Source organism: Argentina anserina, chromosome 3 (genome assembly GCF_933775445.1).
Source record: "Argentina anserina chromosome 3, drPotAnse1.1, whole genome shotgun sequence".
Taxonomy (NCBI): Eukaryota; Viridiplantae; Streptophyta; class Magnoliopsida; order Rosales; family Rosaceae; genus Argentina; species Argentina anserina.
Window position 1 is genome coordinate 31,642,481 of NC_065874.1, and position 18,644 is coordinate 31,661,124.

General features: G+C 38.9%; 4 protein-coding genes across 5 annotated transcripts; 2 read left to right on the forward strand and 2 right to left on the reverse strand.

Annotated features, from left to right (window-relative positions):
• The first annotated feature begins 945 nt into the window (after positions 1-945).
• On the forward strand, positions 946-3,899 carry LOC126788843 (cation/H(+) antiporter 24-like). The gene is given in 4 exon segments (XM_050514855.1): positions 946-1,287; positions 1,368-2,375; positions 2,728-3,094; positions 3,097-3,899. Coding segments are annotated over 4 exon segments (2,520 nt in total).
• A 944-nt stretch (positions 3,900-4,843) lies between these two features.
• Positions 4,844-9,258, forward strand: LOC126786127 (SWR1 complex subunit 6). 2 transcript variants are annotated; one of them, XM_050511846.1, is made up of 5 exons: positions 4,844-5,089; positions 5,182-5,284; positions 5,621-5,727; positions 5,815-6,021; positions 8,683-9,258. In XM_050511846.1, exons 1-4 carry the CDS (start codon positions 4,985-4,987, stop codon positions 6,016-6,018), a joined length of 519 nt encoding a protein of 172 aa, XP_050367803.1. In that variant the 5' UTR covers positions 4,844-4,984; the 3' UTR covers positions 6,019-6,021; positions 8,683-9,258. The 2 variants fall into 2 exon arrangements, with proteins under 2 accessions (XP_050367803.1, XP_050367804.1); XM_050511847.1 differs by having other exon boundaries at positions 8,763-9,258.
• On the reverse strand, positions 6,268-9,011 carry LOC126786126 (laccase-13-like). Its single transcript, XM_050511845.1, has 6 exons — positions 8,895-9,011; positions 8,637-8,788; positions 8,301-8,545; positions 8,049-8,177; positions 7,012-7,971; positions 6,268-6,922 (listed from the first exon to the last, which is right to left on the reverse strand). Exons 1-6 carry the CDS (start codon positions 9,009-9,011, stop codon positions 6,792-6,794), a joined length of 1,734 nt encoding a protein of 577 aa, XP_050367802.1. The 3' UTR covers positions 6,268-6,791.
• Positions 9,259-10,382: 1,124 nt separating the features above from the next.
• On the reverse strand, positions 10,383-18,529 carry LOC126787451 (N-terminal acetyltransferase B complex auxiliary subunit NAA25). Its single transcript, XM_050513335.1, has 19 exons — positions 18,286-18,529; positions 18,042-18,198; positions 17,844-17,962; positions 17,667-17,741; positions 17,086-17,179; positions 16,842-16,960; positions 16,147-16,217; positions 15,523-15,664; positions 15,184-15,359; positions 14,541-14,743; positions 14,000-14,130; positions 13,762-13,838; positions 13,452-13,526; positions 13,079-13,271; positions 12,614-12,733; positions 12,381-12,519; positions 11,989-12,029; positions 11,605-11,859; positions 10,383-11,438 (listed from the first exon to the last, which is right to left on the reverse strand). Exons 1-19 carry the CDS (start codon positions 18,430-18,432, stop codon positions 10,743-10,745), a joined length of 3,030 nt encoding a protein of 1,009 aa, XP_050369292.1. The 5' UTR covers positions 18,433-18,529; the 3' UTR covers positions 10,383-10,742.
• Between the last annotated feature and the right edge of the window lie 115 nt (positions 18,530-18,644).

An 18,644-nucleotide genomic window follows, 5' to 3' on the forward strand; every position in this document is an offset into this window, starting at 1 on the left:
GATGCGGGGACTTGCGGGGCAAAAAGATTTCTTTGCGGAGCGAATGCGGAGGAAGCGCTGCGGGGCTGCGTGCAGGGGCTGCGGGGCTGCAGGGCTGCGGGGCTGCAGGGCGGCAGGAGGCTGCGGCGGCAGGAGGCTGCGGTGCGGCGGGGGCGGAGGAAAAATTTCGGAAGGCTCTAAAAGGTTCAGGGTTTTAGGGCTTCGTGCTGATAACGTGTTTGAGGATGAAATACTTGTGTATTATTGAATGATATGGGGGCCTATATATAGGCATTTACAAGACCACAATCCCGTAGGATTCGGAGACCTAATCTACTACGGAAATGCTAATCTATCTCCTATTGGGAAACCTATTAGGCTAAGACACACACAAGGGTAGAATAGTAATTCTCCCGGAACAGTGATAGGATTTTGAATTTATTGAATTGAAATGTGCAAGAAAGTAAAAAATAGCAAGAACACTTTGGAGGGTATATTGTGACTAATTTTTACAATATTGCATATAATGTTTTGAGTTTATCTATGGTGCACTGTTGTATGAGTATTTTTATTTTTTATTGGAAGCATAATGACATGATATGCAACATGAAATCTTTTTAGTTGACAATTGATTTTAATTTTGTAAACCCACTTATGTATAATGACAGTCGCATCATTTCGGGTTATATAACATGCAACAATGTACCGTTTTGAAACCAATATTTTACTCTATTGAAGGACAATAAATTATCGTGTTAGTTTTATCCTTCTAGGAACAACGGTTATCGATAATTGCATCAGCAACCTCACAAATTTTTTAAGAAAAACGGTGAACCAAACAACAGATAGTGAACTCCATATGGATCAAATCCTCTTTCAACGCAAATCCACAACCCCTATATAGCTAGCCTCCCTTCACTCTCTCTTTCTATCTTTCAAATCCTCTTGCATATCCTACTATTTTGCATGGTTAGGGATTTCCCACTGTACCGTTCCTCGGTCCCGGAGCCCCGATATTGGGACCAAAACTACTCCGATGTCTTTCAAGCCACCGTGAAAGCTCAGGCCGCCGGCAGCGGCAACGAGTCGTCCAAGCTTCATGGTTTCAACAATGTCTACCCTCCGGGGATAATTAAATGCCAACCGACTGCAGGGGCACATCCCTTGGCTCTATATATTGGCGAGAGCCCTTTGAAAACTCCCTTCACACTCGTTTTGCTAGAGATTTTATTGGTCATCGTCGCCACTCGCGGTGTTCGTTTTCTTCTTAAGCCTTTCAGACAACCTAAAATCGTGTCGGAAATCATTGTAAGTCCTCTATTGAATTTATTGTTGTGTGTTGTTATGACTGTGCGTCTCGATCAACTTAGTTTTATTTCATTTCATAGGGTGGGATATTCATCGGACCGTCAATATTAGGACGAAGCAAGAAGTTCACCGCCGTTGTGTTCCCAGAAAATTCACAATTTATTATTCGGAACATTGGAGTAATGGGATTCATGTATTTCATCTTTATCTCCGGAGTGAAAATGGATATGTCCGTGGTAGCAAGAACAAAGAAGAAGCAATTGGCCATAGCAGTGCTTGGAGTGTTCATCCCTTTGATAATGACAGCAAGTGTTAGATTGATTTTTCGTAAGTCAATGAACAAAGAGCTAGGAAAACTCTCAACAATAGGAGCAATTGCTTCAACTTTAGCCCTTCCATTGTTCCCTGTAATCTACCCCATACTAAAAGAGCTCAATCTCCTTAGCTCCGATATAGGGCGAGTTGCGCTGTCGATAGCGGTGATCAGCGATGGGATCGGGCTCACCGCTATAATCGTCTTCGAGGCAGCTAAACAAGGGGAGGGGAAGCCCATAGCCGTCCTCTGGTACACCATTTCTTTGGTGGTTATGCTGGCATTCACTATGGTCGTGATAAGGAAAATCATGCAGAAAATTATTGATGACACCCCGGATGGTCAATATGTTGACCAATCTTATGTGGTTGGGATTTTGTTGCTGGTTATGGTTATGGGCTTTTTCACGGACATGTTCGGTGTGGCTATTGCTAATGGGCCGTTTTGGTTGGTTATAGTGATTCCAGATGGCCCGCCGCTGGGTTCGACACTGGTGGAGAGGAATGAGACGTTGATAATGGAGATTTTGATGCCATTTTCATTTGCTGCTATAGGTCTTCTCGTTGATGTTGAAGCTATGAGTATGGCGGGTTGGGATGCCTTGGCACCATTGTTTGCCATGGTTATAACTTGTTACTCTTCTAAATTCATAGCTACTTTTGCTACTTCTATGTTTTTTGAAGTGCCATTCAGAGATAGTGCTGTTCTTAGCCTTGTTATGAGCCTAAAAGGTCAGGTGGAGCTAATACTATTTCTCCATTGGATAGATAAGAGGGTAAGAATCTTTACTACACAACTGCATTGGACTGTTATAATTTGAACTTTTATATCGATGGTTGGTACTGTGTATAGTTGTAGATTAGTTTTCTGCAAGCATGAGATTATCAGGTGTTTTAACACACTAATTAATTTCACTTAAGGAATACCCTTTAACTAATTCCAACACTTAGCGATCATGCATGCATATTGGTAATAACACATCTTAGCTTGTGTCATGTAAATATTAGGGTTTACAAGTGAGAATGTGATTATCTATCCAATTTACTATTCAGAAATGTGGCCGTAATTTTGTAACTCAATAAAAAAACTCATGAGATGCCATCTATTTTGCCTATACATTCCTGCAGATGATGGGGCCACCAGGAATAACGATGCTTGTGCTACTAATAACAATAGTGACTGCAACAGTCACACCCTTGATCAGCATCCTATATGACCCAACAAAACCATATATGGTTCACAAAAGAAGAACAATTCAGAACACCCCAACTACAGACGCAGAACTTCGAATAGTTCTAGTCATATACGATGAAGATAGCACAGCTGGCCTCATCAACCTTCTTGAAGTCAGCAATCCAACAATAAGCACCCCATTCTCGATCTTTGCCATTCGCCTCATCGAGCTAGTTGGCCGTGCTTCTCCTGTGTTTATAGACCATCAGAAGCAAGAAGACGAGGTTGAGCTGAAATATTCAGTCTCTCAAACCATCCACAATGCCTTAAGTTGTATCAAGAAAGCAAAGGTGACTATGTCAAGCTCTTTAACTTTACAGCCATAGCACCAATCAGAACAATGTACCAAGATATTTGTGAGCTAGCACTGGTGAAAAGAGCCACACTTATGATCTTACCTTTTCACAAGGAATGCCTGGACACTCTTGGAGGTAAATTGACAGAAATGGTGAGATCTGGGATTAGGCATGTCAACACAAATGTTCTAGCACATTCACCTTGCTCGGTTGCTGTTCTAGTCGATAAGGGTCACCTCAGACATCCACTCATGGCATTCCGACACTCCGATCTACACTTTGTCGTGTTGTTTTTGGGAGGCGCGGATGCGAGGGAGGCTTTGTGTCTAGCTGATAGGATGGTCGGGAATCCTAACGTGTCATTATCTGTGATTCGATTTCATTCATACAATTTCGAAGGGGATAATGAGATAGAGAAGAAAATGGATGATGGGGTTGTGACGTGGTTTTGGGTAAAGAATGAGAGGAATGAGAGGGTTGCTTATAAAGAGGTGGTAGTGAAGAATGGGGCAGAGACAGTAGGAGCAATACAAGCTTTGGATGATGATACTTGTGATGTATGGATAGTGGGGAGAAAACAAGGGATCAATCCTGTTCTTCTGGATGGGTTATCAAATTGGAGTGAGAATCAAGAATTAGGTATAATGGGGGACTTCCTTTCCTCTGATGATTTTGGTGGCACTGGTTCTGTTTTAGTGGTACAGCAGCAAATTTTGAGAGGGGAAGGGACAGGTAAAGCTGGACTTACTGGTGGCCTAAATTTATGTTAGAGATGGTGAATGATTTAAGTTCAAGTCCATGGCATGTAGATTTTTGTAATGTCAAGGTTGAAGTCGATGTTTAATTGATAGAGTTTAGGGTTTAACTTCAGTGTGTAAAGTGATTATGTTCATATCTAAAACTTCCATGTGTAAATTATGTACTCGATCAATTTGTATAAAGTGCTATTTACTGAGAACATAGCCGCTCAGGCTCACATTGTATGTTTATCAATCACATGACCTAGCTTGATACTAGCATGCCTTTTTTATTTTTTGGTTAGTGATACTAGCATGCATGCATCCTCTTAATGCTTAAAATGATATACATTCTCTGAAAACCACGAACCTTGATGTATATGTGTGATTTTCAATTTACCCTCACTTCTAATTGTAGCAAGTTTCATAAAAAAATTCGGATTTTACACAATTTTACATACAATATTTATAATATATATATATATATATATATATATATATAGTGTTTCTCAGTTGTAGACGTCCTAATGGGTTTTCCGTTCGAATTTTTGTTGTTTCTCCATAATTCGGACGCCGACGACGCCGTTTCTTCTCACCAGAGTAACACCACACCTTCCTAGATACTGCTATGATGAATAAGAAAGCGAAAGAGATTGGGGTCAAAGGTTTGTGCAACAACCTCACTCATAACTGCACCACTGATCCCGATCTCTTTTGTTTTCTTCTTCATCACAGTAGCGTCTAAAAAAGTGTGGTGTCACTCAAGCGAGAAAAAATGACATCGTCGACTTCCAAATCATGGAGAAATAATAGAAATTTGAACGGAAACTCATCCGGACTTCCGCAACTGAGAAATCATATATATAATCATAGTATTCCAACTATGAGTAAAAATGAAAAATTGTTTAGGGCTCCAGGTCCAGGGTAGTAAAAATGTAAAAACCACACAAAAAGCCCAAACCTCTCGCCGCGGAGGGAGGAGTTTGAGCTGAACTCACTCGCAGTCTGAGAGCTGTAAACTAAGCTCACCCATAAAGCTTGCTACTTTCATCTCCAACATTCGATTCCCATTGTCTTACCTTATTAGATTCTCTTTATTACCTCTATCTTCACCCACCATGGATGATGACGTGTCCGCCCCCTTCCGCCGGTCGTCGAGCCGGAACCGTAAGGTGGCTTCGAAAATGGCTGCTGCCCTTATGAGCACTGATAACCGCACCCAGGTTAATTTTTGGTTTCATTATGAAAATAAAAAAGCAATCTTTTTTTTTGGGTTTTGGTTATTAGTGGTGATGGGTTATGTGGATGGTTTTAGGCTGCACTTGCTAGGCTTGAAGCTTTGGAGAATGACAATGCTGGGTTGGAAACTGTGGAGGTCAATGACGATGATGAAGCTTCTCTTGATGATGAGGATCAAGGTTTGTTGTGTTTCATTATGCGGAAGTGTAACCCTTCTGGGATGTGTGTGATTTTGGATTTCATGGTTTCAAGATATGTATTTGAATCTTTTTGGGTTGTTGGGTTATGCTACATGTGTTTATTAGCTGTGTTTGAGATGGTATGTGAGAAAATGGGAGGTTTCTGGTTGAGCCTTTTGTTGTGTTTACTAAGTGTAGGTTAGTCGGAGCGTGGGATTTTTTGATGTGGTTTTCTTGAATTTGGAGGCGAATAGCCAATCAGTTATGCTATTTGTGCTGGATTGTTGGTAATGTTGGAGGAATAAGAAAAAACTATAATTTGAACTCCTGGTGCAGGATATATACAAAAGAAGCAGCCTAAGGGCACCAAACGTAAAACTCGGCAGGCAAAAGCTCTTGAGGCCAGGAAGGCACCGAGAACATTCCTTGAGCTTTTACAAGAGGTAATGAGGAAATGCTGCCTGTATTTTCCTTAATTGGATTTGAATTGCCACTATAGCTTTTCTAATGTAAGTTTTCCCACAAAACAGGCTAATCTTGAATCTTTGCCGCCTCATGTCCCATCCTATCTGAAGGCAGCAGTAGGACCTCCGAGCTCTACCTCCCGCCGGCATTTCTGCACTGTTTGTGGTTCGGCTTCCAACTATACCTGTGTGAGGTGTGGCATGCGCTTCTGTTCGTGTCGATGCCAGAATATCCATAATGATACTCGTTGTCAGAAATTTGTTGCCTGATCGGTGAGTGTCCTGAACTGACAAGTTTTTCTAATTTTAGTGAAACTCATTCCTGGCTAGCTAGATAAATCTCGTTTATGTTATTTTTTTTTGACTTTGTATTTAATTTGCCTGAGAGTAGGTGTAACCATCATTATCCAAATAAAACCTAAAAAAAAAGGTGTTTGTCCAATTGTGGTTATGAGTTTTACACTTTAAGTGCAATCAGTTGAATCGCGTTATCCAGTACCATATGCTGCTGCATTATCTTGGCACCTTCTTATACCACATGCTGCTGCATCATCTTGGCACCTTCTTATATCATATTCATGATTCGTACTCCATACTTTGGCTACTACAACTACTTTTAGCAAGCTACTTTCTAGTTTTTGTTTGTTTGCTTGCTGTTATCTGTGGTTCTACTTGACTATGGAAGCTCAGTCAACAAGGTATGATCTCACGTTAGGACATGTAGTAACCATAGTTATCTGACCATGTGTTACCTAGGTTGAGCTCGCTTTTTTTCTTTCGTGTTTTAAAGTATCAATTCTGAGATATGCAAACTATGTCAAATCAGAAACTCTTTCCTTTGATCTTGAAAACAATTCATACACATGACAAGTTAGCTACTTGCCGGAGCATTTTCCATTTCTAGTAAAAGGAACCACAGAGAAATCCATGACATCGACATCACCCAAACCATTACATAGTAAAACTACAAAGTTGCAAGATGACAGTAAATCTTGCGATTGCAACAACTAAACGCAAAGGACTACTGATGTTCTGTTGATAACTTAGCATTGGGGTAGATCTGCGGGGGGAGGTATGACGGACTGTAGTGGTCCATTTCCATTCTCTACCACAAAAGCCATTGCCAAACCCAAGACGATATGTGCATCCAAGTGACAGTGCATCAACCAGATACCTATGTTTGGTTTTAAGTCAAAGTATCAATATAGTGAATCTGAGCATGAACTAAGAAGAAAGCTTATTATCTAAAATTAGGAAAAATACCTGGATTATCAGCCACAAAACGAATAGCTACCCATCCACCTGGATTTGTTCCAATGGTGTTCCTCAGTGGTGGATCAATGAGGTTGAAGTTAGCTGGATCTGTTCTGGGGTTGAAGTTGCCAAATCCTGATCCAACCACATAGAAATCATACCCATGAAGATGCATAGGATGGTCCTCAGTTGTGACAATACTTGTGTCCTGCAATACAATTTGTACACTAGAACCATACTTTAACTTGTAGAGCTTAGTTCCACGACTAGGTGTCCAGAGCCCCCGGCTCACATTACCAGTATAATCAAATTGTACTGGAGGAACTGGCGGAAAGTCTGTGGTGAAGACTCCGGGTATACCATTATAGTAGGCTTGCATTAAGGAGGTGGTTCTTGGGAATACAAAAGAAACATTGTTCATGCTAGCTGTGAAACGAGTATTGTTTGGTCCTTGACACCGAGGATTGTTAGGAACTGTGCAGTTAATCAGTCCCAAACCTACAATGAAAAATAGGTTCTCGTTGATCTGCATAGGAAGTTGGACCCGGGAAGGGCTCTTAAACTGAACTTTAAATGCAGTTGCGGTTGCTGTATCATTGTAGGCTGGTAATGATGGCAGTACTGGTGCTGAAAATTTCCCTTTCTTTGAACCGCAAGCAGCAGCAGACTTGTATTCAAGGATGGCAGTGGTGGTGGTGTTGTCAAAAGCTGCATTCTGAGCAGTTTGATAGGCACGTGCAGCAGCATAGTAATGAGCAGGGGGCTGATCAGCCGTGAGGAGGACATCTGTAGTTTGGCCAGGTCCTACCATAATGACTCTCGTCGTGAAAGGTTTGGTGTAGGATGCATCAGCACTCACAACAGTTAATCTATGGTTGGCGACGCTGAAGAAAAGTTCTTGATTGAGTGCAGAGTTGATGATTCTCAAGAGAATTGTCTCGCCAGATTCCACTGGGATTCTCACAGTTCCTGTATTGTATAAGTTTTGTCAGATCATCCGCTTGATGTTACAATCTAATAAAGCAAAGTAGGGAGTAATAGAAAACCTTGTTTGGAGCATCTATAGAGATCGCCAGGCTGACCATTTATGGTATATGCATCAGAGACGTTGGGCGGTCCTCCTGTGAAGGTTGCCAGCTTCAGGACATCTTCTGGGTTCCTATCCCACCATTCACCTGTGTTATAATTTATAATGAAGAGTTTAGTTGCCATGAAACTCCAAACTCTTAGTAAGTTATTCTGTGTTTGTACTTTTATATAGATAGGAGGGAAGCTTGAAATTGTTTTTGGGATATTACCGAGTAGAAGGGGAAATTCTTTCTTGGGCATTTGGAAGGGGTATGAAGATCCCAATTTAGGATAGATAATGAGAGCTCCATAGACAGTGGCTCTAAGCCATTTGCTGTGGGCATGCCACCACAAAGTGCCTTCTTGGTTTTGAATTGTGAAGCGGTATGTGTAACTAGCTCCTGGCTGGATGGGACATTGTGTGACATATTCAGGTCCATCTGCCCATGGATTTCGTAGCTGCCTAACTCCATGCCTGAATACTAAATTGTTAGCAGAATGAAGATGACTGTATAACTACATTTGTTTTTGTGAAGCCTTGTATAAATTTGTATTATGATAAGTACCAGTGGATTGTGACATTGTATCTTGCTCTGTTGATAACTTTGACAGCAAGAGAATCTCCATTTCTGACTTCCAAAGTTGGTCCTGGAAATTGGCCATTGACTGTAAGTGTGCTGTGAGTTCTGCAGAGCCGCTTCACTGGAGTTGCTCCAACCTATTTCAGTCCACACAAAGAAAAACCAAATATTCATAATCGAGTCCATGTTACTCTAGGATGGTGAAAAGGAATGATGAACTGAGCAGCATGGAAGAAGACGTACAACAAATTCATGGTAGTGAGTTTCAGCAGCTGCGAATGAAGCTAGCAGAGTCAAGAAGGCGAGAAGGCAAAGGAGGCAGGAGCTCCATGGCTTGAGAGTAAAGCTGGAAGCCTCCATTGCTAGTTATGGTAGTTGTGTGTTAGAAGACTATGGGAAGCAGCTATTTATACATTCTGGATTAAGCGGGAAACGGTGCAATTTTAGTTAGTTCTTATTTCATATTGAGATACTGCCTATGTAAATTAGGTTTTGAAGTCAACATGGATGCTATTGTTCTTTTATCATAGAACATATTAGTCCAACCGGAAAGGAAATTTGGTGCACCCACTACTGGAGGTGTTGTGCTTAATATTGTTTGAACTGGTATTCCCACTTCTTTTTACATCTAAATTTGTAACCCCCAAATGGTCATTTTTTGTAGTGCTTTGGCTTGTTAAGGTAGTTTTGTCTCCAAGTCTTCACCAAATTTACCAAAGGATAGAGATTTGCTCAACTCACTGTGGAAATGTATTTACTCGAGGTTTAAACTAGGATTAATGCACAGTACTAGTAGTAATGTAATAATGTGATTGATAAATCTGTCAATCTTGATCTTTATGTACTGCAAGTAATTAAAGAACATTTGTCACAAGACCAAAGAAAGATTTTCATGAGTGTAAAGTTCACTTTCAAAATTAGTTATTCTCACATTCCCATTGTTGAACTGGTGAAGAGGGGTTGGAGATTTGGTTTGGTTACCAAGAGGAAGCAGAATTAAGTATGTCTCTCTGCTTTAGTTGACTTATTTTCTGTTATGAAATGATGCAACAAATACCACCCGCGCTTCCATGGACTTGATTCAACCTTATTTCTGACGAAATAAACAAATATGTACTGTGTACTCCCTCATCAGTTCCACCAAGAATTTTCATTTTTATTAGTTCGTAAAACACAAACCTTTGACAGAAAAATATGTATAGCGTAATTTTGATTATGATCGATGAATAAGACGTGTCGCATCGCTCAATATTTTTCCTCGGACAATATAAGCATCATCAGAATCCCCTATCAACTGTGAAATAATGAAGTTAGTTAACCAAAAAAATTTGATGGGACAAAATAAATAGATTGATTCAGTTAGTGAAGCAATACGAAAGCTACATGTTATTGTCAAAATGTCTTGAAACATTGTTTAAAACATTAATCAAGGCACTAACTAGCATAATGCGTTGCTCCTTCAGTACTAAATAATATTTGACATGAAGCAGGTGTGACAGGTCTACTATCCAAACCTTCGTTACAACAAGAATATCCATCAATGGTACTTGCAGCCAATGAGCCAATTGTTAAGGTGCTTCTAATGATTTAGGTCGCCTGCCAAGTGCCAACTGACTCCACAAAAATCAAATAGATCACATTTTTTTTGGATCTTATGTTGGAGCTCATATAAATGTGATGTCTCATCAACTATGTTCACATCTGAATCTTTTGTAATATGAAAGGAAACCGTTGCAAACAAAAACTGGAATTCAATTAGCAAAATGCGATGATACATTGTTAAATACAAATGTTACAAGCCTGTGTAACGATGAAACACACCGAAAGGTAAGTAAAGAGAAGTAATTGCTATGGTATACAACAAAATTTAAGGCAAAAACTGCAAACAGAGCAGCAGCCAAGAGCAGCGAACCCCGCCTGCATAAAATGGCAAGGAAACTCCCCAGATAATGAGGATTGAAACACAAAACAAGTAAAAAAATGGTAACTTAAAAAAAAAAGTCTTCTCTTGTGCGACACTGGATTACAGATGTTGGGCAAGACGCAAAGTTGGAAGTACAGGACCATCACAAGCAGCCCAAACTTCACTCTTTAGGCTTGAGCTATCTGCTGTTTCAATGCTTGAAACAACTTAGATTTTGTATCACAAATTCCGAGAAACTCGGACAGTACTGTACACTTCCCTGCAATTATCTTTCTTCCGACATTGACATGACTCCAAGACTTCAATGATTGGGAAATTCTATCACCAAGATCTGTTTCATTTATTGATGACGTAAAAGTTCCAATAATCTGGAATACCTGTCCAGGTCCCTCCATCTGTTCGCTCCTCTGCAAGGAGGAAAGTAAGGTCTCCAAATTTTCACCCTCCAGCCTGTTGATTTGTTCTTTTAACCATTTCCTAACTATTTCTAAAGTATTGCATAAAGACAAGACTGAATTACGGATATGAGATAGACAAGACTGATCTGCAAGTCCAGTTTTCTTCTTCTTCTTTCCCGACGGAAAAGATGACCGAATGCAAGATTGAATCACAAGACCATGCCAGGCCAACGATTCTGTAACCAACTGTACCAGAATTGGAAGATCAACCCAAGGAGAGGTTATTAGAGTCTCCATGGAGCTAACTTTATCTGATACATACTTCTCCAATAAAGAATCCGCACAATGCCATGCTCGGGACAGACCTGCTTCTCCATTTGCTAGCCCAATCTCATGGGAACCCAAGTTCCATGCATTCAGAAACACTGAAAAGTTTATCCAGTCGATCAAGTCTGAACCAAATACCTGCGTAAAATGCTAATGTTATTGTTCCCATAGCCTTGCCTATGGTGGTTTTTGACTTACAGACATGTGTATGGTCCAATATTCGAAAGATTTATTTATCGTAAACCTTCACAAGTACAAAACGCAACCAAATGACTCTAGAGTAAGATTGGTGGTGCAACAATACCTCAAAAGACTTTTGGCCTCCAGAGACTCCCAACACCACTTCTATTGCCTCAATGAATGAATATCCCAACATCTTTGCATATCGCTCGAGCAAAATCTTCAACTCTGAGGAGAGTTTAGGGTCAGATGCTGACCCATTGACTTCCAGACTTTCTTTGAGTGAAGTTGAAGCACTCTGTATGGACAGATAAATCATCCGAGGAAGAAGAGATTTCCTCTCGATTGTGCTCCGTACATTTGCTTCCCTTTCTGTCATCTAAATTTTGTACCAGCAGAGAAGAAAACTATCAGTCTTCGAGGCAATGATAAAGTTAAGAGAGTAACTTCATCGGATCATCCAATATGGAATTTTGTTACTGAGAAATTACAAGATGGAAATTCATACTGAGTTCTCTCTGGGATAGTAGGATACTCCTTCATAAGGACCTGACATAATTCATAACTTCCAAATTAGCTCAGTTAACTATCACGAACGTGGTAGGATAATAACATAACCTCGCCTTCAAAGTGATAGAAACTAATGCAGATGTTGAGCCAAAATTGCAAATAAAAATTTAAGATTGGGGAGGTAATAATTGCCCTTCAAGAATCTGGACTACAACCAGCCTTTAACACCACAGATCAACAAACTTTTTGTACATTGCCTTATCATGCCATGTAATACTGTTGGTCATATGCTTTCTTAAGGTGAAAGTCACTTACAGCTGAAGTATTAGATATGATTTTCAGTTTAGGTTTGGGGGAAAATAAATAGAGTTCATTTGCATGGGTACCAACCTAAAAGATAGTTTCTTTCTGGACTTGGGGCCCACCAGGGACGTGATTGCAAATCTTCATTAAAGGTCAAAGACTTGGATCCAATTTCATTAGAGAGTTCAACAAAGTGAATTCCACATTTCATTTTTTCAAGAACCACCTACAAAAAATCAAAGATATACAATTAAACCAGAAATGACTTAATCGAAACAGGTCCTATCGAAGCAGAGGGCAAATATAGCATAACAGATTACCTCTTCCTCTTCAATGTTTTCTGCATTCTGCTTTAATTGAAGAATGGGTCCCTCAACCCTTGCCACTAAATACTGATTAGATTGTTGGAGTCGCTCTTTGAATTGGACAAATTCAATTACCTGAAACACATAATAGTTCACATGATTATACTAGCTATTGCAAGAAAAACGATCACTCCCTCCCTTTTGAGTGTGTGAGATGATTATAACTCATGAAACCTAGTTGATTGCAAAATATGTACCAACCATTTTATCAGGTGCAAGGACTTAATACATACATGTGTGTGTGGACGCACATGTCTCTAGGATGGGAGGATCAGGAATACAAAACATGCAGGTTATGTGTAACATATAAAGAGATATTTATCAATATTAAAAAGAAACCATTTCAAGTGCAACTTATGTGGTGTGTATAATTAACAATCACATTGACTATACATGGAATTAATATATATTATAACGTACTTTTGAGTAATTTCTATGGCGATAGGCAAGAAATGTAAGATCTGCTGATTCTCTCAAATGGTCATCCATAAACTTGAGATAATCCTTTAACAGATTATTCAAATCTACCCAGAGAGGAGACATCAGCATCTGGGGTAAAATGTTGTGTGATACAGTTTCCATCAAGATGTTTTTAACATCAAGTAATTTGAACCTAAACAGGAAACAAAATCAAACATAAGCATCGACACAAATTTAGCAATTACAATGGAAAAAAGAGAGAGAGAAAGGACAGTTGCAGCCCTAATCGGCAAGCAAATCTCTAGTCATTTTTCAATAAGTAAGATAGTTTACTATCACTCAATGTAATCAAGTGTCATTATCAATTATTTACCAGTCATGTGCTAGAGCAAGGGCACCAAAGTGGGAACACAAATGCAGCAATGAGATCTTGTACTGCCATACATGTCTGTCAACCAATGTGTAAAACCAAACGTTATAAAGAGAATAGAATAAAATCACTACACCAATCTATATGCTGCTTAAACTGAGCTTATAGGTTCTGAAGTATCTGAAACAACAAGTACTCATTACAGATGACGTCCTGATGACTTGCATGTCAGGGGCAAACACAAACTTTCATCTATCAGAAATTAAGACAAAACCCGGCACAGTCAAAGAATTTATAAAGGGAAAGCTCTCACCTTCGAATAGTCAAGCCAAACTCCAACAACATGATTGCCTCAATAAAGTAGCCGATGTTCCTCGTGCGCCAATATAACTACACCAGAAAGCAATTTAGTCTTGGACTAGCATCAATAAAATATATATATATATATCAATTGAAAAGTAAAATTTGCAGTTTAAAATGGATTTAGATACACATAGCCGAGGTTTAAAAGATGCTTGGTACATGCAATAGAGTGAACTCGATACAAATACCTGAACCAACACATTGCAAGCTAGTGATAGCAGCTCTTCACCATGCATACTCTCTTGAGCATCCAAGTCCTTTGAAAGCGGTAGGTTTTTACAGTACATCTCTACCATCTGCACAACAGAGCCCTCAAGTTCTGAGGAATAAGAGCTGAAGTTAATATAGTAGATCTCAAATAGACGGCACATTAGAATAATTTACTGTCATCACAAGGAAGCCAACGGCTCCATGACCACAAAAAGAAGAAACAATAATAAAGCAAAAAATTTGAGCATATCAGGAGCAAATGAAAGCACTTCCGGAGGAGCACAAAATAGTTGATGAAAATGATCATGATTATGAACACAGAACCTCAACACTAGCTACTGGGTTCACAATTGTTATATCTAGGTTATAAGATATCAATTTAATAAATGTACTAGCATATACACCGTGTAAATAAATCAGGGGAATTAATTAATCAAGCAAGGAAAGCACTTGAAGCAACATTAGCATCATATGATGGAGTTGACAACATCTGCATTTGTTAGCAATCAAGTGACTCACCACCAACAGTAAGCTTGGACATGTTTCCAACCAGTTCTTGAATTTTAAAGAGTGTTATTGACCGCCCAAGTACTTTTGCTGGCACAGCTGAAATAGAGGCAGAACTTTCCTTTAACTTGCCCAGGAGCTCTGCCTTCTTATCAGGAGTTAACACCTCAAGAAACATCTCCACATCAGAAGTGAAGCAGGCCAAGTGACCAAACCTGTGTTTGCAAAAATATATCAAATACTAAAAACAAAAACAAAAAAAAACAAAAGGCTGTAGCTTCTAATTGCATCAGTGACTACTAAAATGGAGACACTATTAAGGTCAATGATATTGGCACTCCACCATTAAGTTGTTCAAAGTGGAGTGCAAGTATTAAAATATGTGGATATGTGCACTGCCAAATTCACTTCCCTTTGACCGAAAGCAAAAGTACTGATATTTATGTATTAGACAATAGTAAAAATTGAAAAACCTGAAGTTGATAAACCCAATAGATTGGTGAAATTTGGTCAATAATAACAAGCCATAACGGACACTGGAAGGAAATCTCATTAATGAATAATGAGTAGTTTATTCACATGATAAAAGGAAACATTTCTGATAAAAGTTTTTATTATATCAGAAAATTCTTTCTAAATAAGAATGTGGGAGTACCCAATAAAGTATTGGATTAGAGCCTCCATTAACTTGCTATCATCGCCTTTGCCATGTAAGCACTTCCTCCTTTCAATTTCAATATTTGCCAAGTATGGACACCTTGCAAAAATATTGCCCGTATTTCCTTGCAAGTTCTGTACAAGTTGTGTTGCACTTGACATCCGAGAATCAAACTGCATTTCATTTAAAAAATAAAAGGTCAAATCTTAACAATAAGAAACCTCCAATCAAGATATGGACATGATACCAAGAAAATAGATAACCAATGCAATTAAATTGTGAAGATGCACAATTTGAATTTCCGGTGGTAAAGAAAAAAAAAAGTAAGTGTAGTACCACTTCATCTGTCAAGTTTGCAATCTTGCACTCAACAAACGTCGGAGGATGAATTGGATCTGATAATGCCCTATTGCACCAATTGCTGTCATCCTCCAGCAAACAGCCTAGATAATGTAGGAAACATTCCCAGTCATCAGGACTGCCAGATGAAAAAAACAATATTAAAGGTTGAAATCAGTAAGTGCTAATAAATTGATTAGAAATAGACATGAAGACTCTGGATGGAAGCAATCAATAATTGAATCACTTAACCAGCCAGCAGATAATTAGATATACAAGTCCATGCCTTGATGCAGTAAGTCGGTAAATGAGGGCACACATCTTATTCATGACCACTAACAAAGAAAGTTCGAATACTGAAGAATAAGAAACAGCAGGAGGTTAAGATCTAGTATTCCTTCCATGCATACTTGGCATCACTGACCAGAAGTGCACAAATCCATATCAAGCAGCTTTGATAAAGCAAAAACTTAATATATAATTAAGTCTGCACTATCCTCCATATAGGCGAATTTAAGCCTATATTTAATATCCTACCATTGCGGTGACAAAAGTTGCTGCTCTATGGACTCCCAAACAGAAGATTTCATGTTTAATACAAAGAAATGTTTCAAAGCATACCATAGTTCCAGAATCTTTTGAAATATATCAGCGGCGGCAGCATAATCACCCACCCGAGCAAGCAGCCTCCCCTGTCAACTTAGAGTGAAGGTGGACAAGTTGATAAGAAGAAAACATGTGAAGGCAGTAATTACCAGACTTATAAATTACAAAAAATTGAAAACAGAATAAGCTAAATTTATTCAATTTAATTGACAGGGGATAGTATCAAATTATATATATATATATATATATATCATACTTTATAGGTAGATTGTGCATGACAAAATCTTCACAACAAAACACATGATGCAAACATCTATATGTTGTAATGGAAATTTAAGTTCATGTGTATCAGTGTATGTAAATGTGAAAAACCTATTAATCAATTTATAGCACACTTAATCAACTTAGTATGATATCCTTTTTGCAAACGAAAGCTAACAAGTTTAAATTTATAAGTTTCATCAGTATCTAAAATTATGTTCATTCTAAATAGTTCAAAGTTTCAAACATGCTTTCCAATGACGAATGTATCATTCTAGTGATGACAGACCTGCTGCCTTATAATGCTCTCTTAACAAACATTAAACAGATAACAATAATAAATGGCAATGGGGTGTGAAAAAATTTGTACTTAGTACTTACACGACATGAGTACTTAGATTCAAGTAAAATTTATTGATTATCAATAGTGTTGAAGCTTCAGAAAGTACCTGTATGCGTAGCTTATCAACTTCAACCAGTAAAAGTGATCCCAATTTACCCGAGAGAATCTCCAGAGCATCCCGAAATTTTGCTTGTTGTTCCAATATGGAAATATAGACCATGAGGGCTGAGGCATATTCCAAGCTCTTAGAACATTGATAAAATTTTTGAACTCAGCTTTGATAAATATATTAAATAAATAAAATACAACAGAAAAGTGCTGATTGAGACGGTCAAAAGAATTATGTGTACCTTCAGGCTCATGCAAGCTATGGGAAGCAACATGCTTCTTCACTAAGCCTTCAGCTAAAAGTAACAGTTTTTCTCCTCCGTTTCCACAAAACACCTATATGAATGTCAGGCCCCAGAAAAATAAGCTAATGCATAACAATAGTTTCCCTCTTTCCCTTTGCCTAACAAGAATCATTCTGGAATACATCAGATAACAATTCCACCAGAAATTTTCTATTATTACATTAGAATTTAATTATTTCTATTACCATTAACATTACTGGGTTTCTGGTTTAGGTTCATTACTTTGAAAATAAGAAGGCATTCTATAGTTTGTTTTTTTTTATCAAATGTAGTCTATAATTGATAAAAAATTCACAAGCAAAAAGAAAATTGTAGGAAATTTAATTAGAATACTATAAATAACATTTTAACTTGGGCCCTAAGTATCAAATTCCAGTTCCGTCCCTGGGTTTACTAAAACCTGAAATTGCTATAAAGTTAGTTACCATTGTAGTCTTTTTTAAACTATGAATTGATTTCCAAAGTATGACAAGAAGTCCATATACAAAAAGAAACACAAGGAAGACTGCCATTATTACCTGTAACTGAATGCTACAAACTGCCCAGAGCAAGAACCTCTCCTCGCCGACGAGTTTGTACATTCGTATAGCTGTCTGCCATAGACATATAAACTCAAGAGTTAAAAATCAATAACTCAATCTCCCAAAACCAACGATAATCGCCGGCACATAAATGAAGCTGGCAAAAAAGCACACCTGCTGCTGCTTGACAAATGAATATTCGCGAACATAGCAGTTAAACAATCCCATCATAAGCTCCAAATTGCTCGGAAATTTACCGCAAGCATACTCATAACAGTTGGTAGCCATTTCCACTGATATACAAGCAAAACACTCTAAAACACATTTCTCAAAATTAAACAGACTAAAATCACAGAGTAGTAACAGACTCACAGTGATCGAGGCGTTGGAAGACGATTTGCAATGTGCTGAGAGTGAGATCGTCCATCAAAACGGAGTCGTTTTTGCGCAAATGCTCCTTGGCGTTCAAACAAAGCGACAGCGCCTCTTCCGATTTCCCCATCCTTTCCAGGATGAGAGCTTTAAGCGCCTGCAGTGAAAAAATTAACGCGAAAACTCAAATGCGAAAACGACGTCGGATTAAGTGAGAAGTGGAGAGAGAGAGGTGATGGATTACCAGGCAGTAAGGTGAATTGGGGAACTTGGAGAGGAGAGCGGTGACGAGCTTGAGAGCGTTCTTGAATTGGCGAGAGTCGATGGCGTCCCAAATGGGCCGGACCCGGCGCTCCGGTATCCCACCGGCTAACCCGAACTTGGAGGCCATGAGAGGTTTCGGATTGAGGTTGGTGAAGGATGAGAGAGAGTAGTGTGAGCTTTCTTTCAGTTTCAGTTTCAGTTTCAGCTTCGGACACTGAAGCTGTGAGGAGGAGGAAGAAGAAAGTAAACGAAAACCTAATAGGAGGCTCCGTTTTGGATTATAGACCATATTTACCAAATACCGAAGACCCAACGGCCCAAACCCAAATCTTTCACCGG